General features: G+C 39.9%; 1 protein-coding gene across 1 annotated transcript; it reads right to left on the bottom strand.

Moving 5' to 3' along the window:
* Positions 1-378: 378 nt before the first annotated feature.
* LOC102996388 (protein SET-like) lies at positions 379-2,142 on the bottom strand. The gene is given in 2 exon segments (XM_055085657.1): positions 379-1,470; positions 1,473-2,142. Coding segments are annotated over 2 exon segments (1,158 nt in total). The 3' UTR covers positions 379-982.
* Positions 2,143-9,470: the final 7,328 nt, after the last annotated feature.

The raw sequence follows: 9,470 nt of genomic DNA, 5'->3' as shown, positions 1-9,470 counted from the left end.
CACGAACCCGTGTCCCCTGCATCGGCAGGCGGACTCTCAACCACTGCGCCACCAGGGAAGCCCGAAAGTGACTTTTTATCTGTCATGTTCGCTGAGTTATCCTCAGCACCCAGAACACTGCCTCACTCACAAGAAACAGACGCTTTATAAATAGTGATAGATCATTGAATGAATCTTACCAAGAGAATATCTTTTCTTTTCTTTCTTTTTTCAGTAGTTACATAGGAAATTTATTATCCCCACGAAGTGGTAAAAATTGAACATACAAACACATTTTTTTTCCTTTGTGTACGCATTTAGTTTTATCGTAACAAAGCAACCTGTACACTTCTAACGTTTAAAACTGAGCATCATCTTTCCTTTCCAGGGAAATAAAAAGAAAAATTTTAAAATAAACATGAATAAAATTACAACAGAGAATATCAATTGCAAATAAGATCCTACAGGCTCTGCTGATTCTCCCATCCAGTGGCAGGGCTCAAGTCATCATTAGGAGAGAATTTTATTTTTAAAGTGTCATCTGAAACTGCAAGGATGTCCATCAAACGTCACAATTAAACATGCCAAAGGAGAAGCCATGTTGTCAAAATGCCCACTTAACCCACCCAAACATCTCAGACCCAACCTTTGCTGACTTTCTAGAACCCCATTTTTCTAAGTTTTTTCTTTCTTTTTTTAAACAAGAGAAAGTAGACAGATACATGCTGGTAAATGCTAACTGTCCATATTCACATAGAGACACAGTGTAATCTCTGAGCCCAAAATACAGAGAAAGGAAGAAAAAGCTAGAATTCTACGCACTACTACACAGGGGCCTCCTGGCACCCTCCAGCTTCCGGCAGACCTAAGGGAGCAGGAGGGTCTTCTTTCTTCCCACAGAGCATGGTGGTGTTGAGTCCACAAAGTTTTTGTGGAGACAGGAAGGGGTAAAAATGTATTTGGAACAGAAAGGGGTAGAGATTCTTTTCCCACTGAATTCTGCTCAAGGTAATTCCCCCAAAAATAAGTTGTGAGCCGTGGTGTAAAGGAGAAAAGAGACCTCAAAAACAGGGCGACTGAGCATAAGAGGAGGAGAAAAAAAAAAAAAAAAAAGACTGTAACTTGCTCCCGGGGACTGGAGAAAATTTAAAAAGGAAGGTCGGGATCCATCAGTGTTCCATTCGTCATCTTCTCCTTCATCTTCCTCTCCTTCCTTCCCCTCCTCATCATCTTCATCTTCTTCACCTTCATCCGCATCCCCTTCTTTATCAATATCTTCCAATCCTTCTCCCTTTTCATCATCATCTTCTTCTTTCCCTTCCTCATCATCCATGTCTGGAACCAAGTAGTACTGTAATGGATTTGGCCACACAGCATCTTTGATGACCTCTCCTAACTCATCTGCACCTGCATCAGAATGATCAGTAAACTAGGTGAAGAAGCTTTCTGGTTCCTCATGCTGTCTCTTCCTGCTGGCTTTATTCTGTGTTTTGTCAGATCCTTTCTGAATTTCCATTTGGTTTCAGTGGACTTCGAAGATGGATCACCACTCTCATTCAGATGAAATTCTTTGGAGAGAATTTTATTTTCGAAGTAAGCATTTTCATCAAAATAAAAATCTATTCTGTAACCTGATTTAATATCTTCAAATTCTGTCACTTCCACTCCTGTCAAATAATGCAGCGCCTCTTCATCCTCCTCGCCAAGCAGTGCAGACACTTGTGGATGGTTAACAAATGTTGTTACCCAAAAATCTGGGCTTTGGCCCATCAATTCTGACCTCTTCTGCAAAAATGGTTGGCGGAGTTTGTTATATTTCTGTTCTACTTTCAAAATCTCCTCACTGGCTTGTTCGTTAAGTCGGTCTGTTTCATTTTGTACTTCATCAATATGTTCAATTGCTTCTTGCTGTTCTTTTTCTTCCTTCGGCAAGTTCAGAGAAGCAGACGTTTCCTGTGGCCTGGAGGCAGGAGTCAGTCTCGGTTTCTTCAGTTTCCTTGTTTGGGGTGGAAGTGAAGACTGGTTTTGGGGGCCATGCTGGGAGAAGAGCCAAGAATCCACCCAAGGGAAGAGGCTTGTACCAGGAGCTCTGAGAACTAAGGCTGCCCCAGGTGACAGAGGTTTAAATATCACAAACAGATTTGAAAAGTAAAGCATTTGCATCACCAGTCTTGCTTTGATATCTCTACTGTAGTCTTGAAATTTTCCTGAGAAGGCAATTCTATGATCGATCTTTCTGGTTATTTCTCATTGTAAATCCTGATAGAGAAAAGCTGATCAGCCTCCGACTTCCTTGCCCTTGCACGGTTCCATCAGACCCAGTGCTTTTAAAAATCGAGGTCATCTGCCAGGTTTTGAGCTGTGTCCAACTCCTTTCCCGCCCTTCTAAACTCTGTGATGCTGGAGCGGAGACTCTCACCGCATCTCTGCTTTGCCACCTGGCGCCTGTACAGACTCTGCCAATAGGAGGTACCAGAGGGGAAGGGGAAGGCTGAAAACCAAGAGCACATATTTTCAATAGTTATTTGTAGGGTGCGCTTTGGGAGAGCCCGGTTGATGTCCACGAAAAGTGGAGAACTGACAGGTCCACAGGTCACCTTGCTAAGATCAGGAAGTGATCAGGGACTAGGACTTCACAATAGTCAAGTGTCTGGCATGCCCAACATTTTTCTAGGACTGATCTGGAAGTAAGGGAAGCATTGTTAGATAGGTTTTGGTGAAATAAAGGTCCACCTTATGTATATAGAATGCTACCAAGAATGAATATCTTTCAAATTCTTGAAGGAGAACAGGACAGTTTATGAGCCTCACTCACAAATTCCTTTTCCCAACTGTCCTTTTATGTTTCAATAAAGACATACAAATTAATGCTTCATTAAATGCAATATTTATTACTTCTCTACTGCTATTCTCATTGGCTGTCAGTCTCCTTTTCGATAAACCTTTCAATCCATGATTGACATTTTTCCCCTTGTCTTTTTTTTAAAACTGTTTTAACCTCAGTATTCATATACCAGAAATGTAAGGATGAAAATTGTAAAGATTAGAGAAAACATTTTCTCTCTCATTACAAATACAAGTTGCTCCCTTTGAGGTTATTCTTTAACATTTTATAATTGCTGACTCATTTTTCGAAGTTGTCCTATAAGACAAAAAGTTTGCAAACAGCTACAAGCACCTATGAAGCCACATATGGTTCCCAACACATAAACCAAAGCCACAGATTGGTATTTATAAAACTTTAAAAGTTTAAGAAGGTTCTTCTGGGATATGTGACTGAAAAGTACTGACACCATGAGTGACAAGGAGCCAGTGTGCTCCCTGGTAAAGAAATTCTAGCTCATGCTGGCACTGAACACGGTGCTTGAACTCACCCACCATTTAGTAGGTTACAGCATGCCAACTTTACAGAGGAAAGGTTTACAAAGGAAAAGTTTCAGTCTCTCCTTCTTTAGCCTTCTGTATCTTGCCCAAAGCAGTTTTGCCAAAGCCGAAGTCTTAAGGGCTGGGCTCAATTTCTCCATTTTAAATAGGGATCACAAATAAAACTGTCAACCAGTAAGAATAAATGTAGTGAGTAAGAATAAATGTAGTGAGCTTCTTGGCCAAAGTGGTAGACTTAGCTTGGCTAGCAATGCCAGAGCAAATACATCCATGGGGCTCATTCAGACTGGACAGATGTTGACTTGGTCCCAACAACAGCAAGTGGAAAAACTCAGTCCTCAAGTCACCTCATTGTGGGTTTGCCTGTTTTAAGTTATGCCTCCTGCAACCTAAATAGCAGCTATTTCAAAAATGTTTTCGTCTCCCAAATCCTAAAATGGATCTAATCACATAGTTTCATACTTAAAAACACAACAAGCAAACATGACCAATTTTCCTTTAAAACTGGAGGCATAGCAGGTAAACAAAGATAATTTGAAACCCAACATGTTTAGGTATGAGGGATGAAGAGAACAGCAATTTATTTTTTGAAAAACGAGGAAAATCATTTTTTTAAAGAACTTCCAATCTGCCTGAGAAATTTCAACTTTAAAGGCAATCTCCACAGTCTAAAAAATCTATATTAGATATTTCAAAGAATACTCACAGTAGAACGATTGCTATGGCTACAAAACATCTGACATTTGCATTTCCTAAGGTAATGGTTGGCAATACTCGCTATTAGAATCACTTGAAGAATTTTTTTTTAAATTCAACGACCAGGTCCGACTCTTGACCAATTAAACTAGAATATCTGGGAGCAGGGTCTACGTGATTCTAAAATCCAGCCAGGGCTGTAAACTGAGGAGGTCTACAAACAAAAGGAACGTAATAAGAATTGTGAGAAAAATGTTTTACACACTTGCCTGATGATCCGTGTCTCCTGGAATACTTCTTAACACCTGTTGCATGACCATCTCTGGGGAAAAGCTTTGGAAACGTATTTTTAGACAGGAACACAATAATCTTTATCATCAGGAACCTGGTCCCCTGGAAGGAGAAATGTGAGTAACTATATACAGGTTTTAGCAGATATCCATGGAAAGCACTTAAGAACAAAATGTTATTTAAGCGGGCCTCCAAATCACCACTTGAGCCTTTTCCAGGTAAGGTTTAAGGTCTACATTAACTGAGGCACACTCTAGAGGAAGCTCAAGTTCCCCCTAATATTCTCATTGAACCCCCAAGGAAAAGGCCATGTGAAAAGGGTCTAGAGCAAGATGACATCCTCAGACATCTGGGCTACAGTGTTGGAGGACGGGGAGATTTTATAGGAAGAACTGAATTGAGGCAAATCCTCCTGTGTCATCTTCTTGTCTTCACATACAGTCACTGTCTTCACGTCACACAGTGTGTTCTGTTCACAATCTTCTGTTGTGCTGAGCCAGAGCCTCGAGCACCTTGCAGCAGCAGTTACCTCCAACTCCACAAGGCCTGATGATACATGTGATTTGTATCATGTACCATTTAATAGTACACTAAAACATAGTCGTTTTAAGTATCTGTTTGCATTTTACTCTTTTACTATTTGTTTTATTATTTTTACTATTTTATTTTTAGTAGTTTGTTTTACTATTTCCCTCTTGCAACACCGGCATATTGCAGTATTCATTTAATATCCTCTAAGAGACCATAACATAAAGAGGGCAAAGGCAGGTTTTCACGCTGCACCATTGAATTTCCCATATAATTTGCCCTGTGAGACCCCATGACATCAGTGGCAATGCCCAGTGGAACAACAGAGAAGCCTGATGGGCACAGTAATTTCTCCAACAGGCTGGTGGGATACGACGATAGTACAAGCAGGACATGGTTATACAAGGAACCATGCGGCAAGGAATGCAGAAGATCATCTTAGGAACAAAGAGTCACCACTAGAATATTCAGACATAACAATTTGACCTAGACTTAAGGTTCTATGAAGAAAGTGAAGGCCAAAGCCAGAAAGATTGGAGAGGTTACCATACCCACATCTCTACCCAAAGACAAAGGAGGTGCAGAGATACTTAAACTTAATCAAATTTTTTAAAAAGTAGGCTGTAATAACATTTTCACAACAATTCCAGTTGTGTTAGAGAAGTTTGGGTGCATATTTTAAAACTTTAATGACACAGAAGACAAGGTTAACAGTGTTTATCTCTGGGTAGTAGGATTATGAGTGATTTCAGGGATTTTTTTTGCTTAATTTTTTTTTCTAAATATTCTAAAATGAATATTTTTGTGATAAGACAAAGTATTCAAGTTATAAAATATTATGATTGTTCAAAATTTATTGTATACTATATATTTGTGGTTTAAGGAAGTCAAGTTCTCAAGCCTCATCATTTATTGGTTTAACCCATTCTCATAGCAACAAGTTGTTAAAGAAATAAATATGTATATAATGGAACTCAAATTATACCTCAATCCTACGTGGTAGAGGAATAACTGTGTTCATGATTAAAATGCAAGAATACTGCAGTATAATTTTTGTGGTCAAATACAAATATTTTTCAATAATTATTCATTGTATTGCCTAATATTATACTTTTTCACTCTAACCTTATTCTGCTACTCTAGACTGTGTCATGAGGCATCAGTATTGGCAACATCATTGACAGTGACTGTGAATAAATGCAGGCTCTTTGGTTCTGGGACCCAAATCCCAGCACTAGTTCAACTGTCCAGCACTCTCACCAACATAGGGGAGGGGGTCTCGTGAGACTAATTGTTTTAACTAAAATCAGACTTTTTAAACACAGAGTAGAAAATCCATGGTTCTATTTGGTATTCCTTTAATAAAAAACAGAATTTTATAACATACTTGAGTACAATCCATCTCCGTTTATATTAAATTTAATGTATGACTCTTTTGATCTTAGTTAAAAACAATGTATTCAATGATTAATAAGGGTTCAAAATATCCAACTAAGAGGAGCAGACGGCGATTGCCCCATCCACTCGAGCATGGGGAGCCTGCTGAGCTCCCAGGCCTGTCCCCTCCCCTCCAAACAGCCCTCCAGGCCAAGTGGGTCCTTGGGGGCATAGGAGGGAGGCTGGGGAGATCAGAAGAGGCAGGCAGGAGGGGCCCTCCCAGACCCCAGACTGGAGGAGCAGGAGAGGAGAGGAAGGTGTTTTCACTGCTCACTCAAGCCCAAGAAGCCTGCTGGGTTCCCAGGTGAGGTCCCCTGCCCTCTGAGACCAGGGAGGGGGGCATGCCTGGGCCCCTTCTGTTCCTTGAGCTTAAGTCCCACCCCCCACACCCCCCAGGGCCTATTCCAGCCCTATGGGTCCTGAGCATTGGCCCCGCCCACCACCCAAACCTTCTCCTTGCTTAGGCCTCACCCTCCACAGCTACAGCCTTCCCCCCCTTTTCTTTTTTTTATTTTTCTTTTCCCTCCTTCTCTTTTTTACTATTGTGGTACTGATGTACCCTCTGGCTGTTGATTCACCTATATATATTTTTTACATTCTTTCTAACATATCTATTGGTTGCCCAGTCTAATTGTATTTTTTACTTTGTTATTGTTCTTTTTTTTTTTTTTTTTTGCCACCCCACGTGGGTTGTGGGATCTTGGTTCATAAGCCCAGGGTCGGGTTGAAGTTCCAGCAATGGGAGTTCCAAGTCTGAGCCACTGGATGAACAGAGAACCTCAGACCCTAGGGAATATTCATCGGAGTGAGGTCTCATGGAGGTCCTCATCTCAGCTCCAAGACCCAGCTCTACAAACTCCAGTGTTGGAAGCCTCAGGCCAAACAACCAGTAAGACAGGAATACAATCCCACTTAAAAAAAAAAAAAAAGAGACAGCAAAACAATATGTCACAGATGAAGGAGCAGGGTAAAAACCTACAAGACCAAATAAAGGAAGAGGAAATAGGCAATCTACCTCAAAAAGAATTCACAGCAATAATAGTAAAGATGATCCAGAACCTCAGAAATACAATGGTAGAACGGATTAAGAAAACACAAGAAATGTTTAACAAAGATCTAGAAGAACTAAAGAACAAACAAACAGAGAGGAACAACACAATAACTGAAATGAAAAATACACTAGAAGGAATCAATAACAGAATAACAGGCAGAAGAACGAATAAGTGAGCTGGAAGACAATATGGTGGAAATAACAGCCAAGGAGCAGAATAAACAAAAAAGAATGAAAAGACTTGAAGACAATATCAGAGACCTCTGGGAAAACACTAAACGCACCAACATTCGAATTATAGGGGTCCCAGAAGAAGAAGAGAGAAAGAAAGGGTCTGAGAAAATATTTGAAGAGATTATAGTGGAAAACTTCCCTAACATGGGAAAGAAAATAGTACCCAAGCCCAGGAAGCACAGAGAATCCCATCCAGGATAAACACCAGGAGAAACACACCAAGGCCCCAACCAAAGGACACAGACTGGCTGAATGGATACAAAAACAAGACCCAAATATATGCTGTCTGCAAGAGACCCACTTCACACCTACACTACATAATGATCAAAGGATCAATCCAAGAAGAAGATATAACAATTATAAATGTTTATGCACCCAACATAAGAGCACATCAATACATAAGGCAAATGCTAACAACCATGAAAGGAGAAATCGACAGTAACACTATAATAGTAGGAGACTTTAACACCACACTTACACCAAAAATAACATACAAAGGAATCCCCATAAGGTTATCAGCGGATTTTTCAGTGGAAACTCTGTAGGCTAGAAGGGAGTGGCAGGATATACATAAAGTGATGAAAGAGAAAAACATACAACCAAGATTACTCTACTCAGCAAGGATCTCATTCAGATTCTATGGAGAAGTCCAAAGCTTTTCAGACAAGCAAAAGCTAAGAGAATTCAGCACCACCAAAGCAGCTTTACAGTAAATGCTGAAGAAACTTCTCTAAGCGGAAAACACAAGAAAAGAAAAAGACCCACATAAAAAAAAACCCAAAACAATTAAGAAAATGGTAATAGGAATATACATATTGATAATAACCTTGAATGTAAATGGATTAAATGCCCCAACCAAAGGACACAGACTGGCTGAATGGATACAAAAACAAGACCCAAATATATGCTGTCTGCAAGAGACCCACTTCACACCTACACTACATAATGATCAAAGGATCAATCCAAGAAGAAGATATAACAATTATAAATGTTTATGCACCCAACATAAGAGCACATCAATACATAAGGCAAATGCTAACAACCATGAAAGGAGAAATCGACAGTAACACTATAATAGTAGGAGACTTTAACACCACACTTACACCAATGTCATTCTTCACAGAATTAGAACAAAAAACCTTACAATTAGTATGGAAACACAAAAGATCCTGAATAGCCAAAGCAATCTTGAGAAAGAAAAATGGAGTTGGAGGAATCAGGCTCCTTGACTTCAAACTATACCACAAAGCTACAGTAATCAAGACAGTATGGGGCTGGCACGAAAACAGAAATATAGATTAATGGTACAGGATAAAATGCCCAGTGATAGGACTTCCCTGGTGGCGCAGTGGTTGAGACTCTGCCTGCCGATGCAGGGGACACGGGTTCGTGCCCCATGCCCAGAGGTAAACCCATGCACATATGGGCAACTAATTTATGATAAAGGAGGCAAGAACATACAATGGAGAAAAGACAGCCTCCTCAATAAGTGGTGCAGGGGAAACTGGACAGCTACAGGTAAAAGAATGAAATTAGAACACTACCTAACACCACACACAAAATTAAACTCCAAATGGAGTAAAGACCTAAATGTAAGACCAGACACTATAAAATTTTAGGGAAAACATAGGAAAAACACACTTTGACATAAACCACAGCAAGATCTTTTTTGAACCACCTCCTAGAGTAACAGAAATAAAAAGAAAAATAAACAAATGGGACTTAATTAAACTTAAAAGCTTTTGTACAGCAAAGGAAACCATAAACAAGATGAAAGACAACCGTCAGAATGGGAGAAAATATTTTCAAATGAAACAACAGACAAAGGGTTAATCTCCAAAATATACAAACAGCTCATGGAGCTCAATAT

Source organism: Physeter macrocephalus, chromosome 1 (genome assembly GCF_002837175.3).
Source record: "Physeter macrocephalus isolate SW-GA chromosome 1, ASM283717v5, whole genome shotgun sequence".
Lineage (NCBI taxonomy): Eukaryota > Metazoa > Chordata > Mammalia > Artiodactyla > Physeteridae > Physeter > Physeter macrocephalus.
The sequence above is the reverse complement of the archived record's forward strand: the minus strand, read 5'-3'. Positions and strand labels throughout refer to the sequence as shown.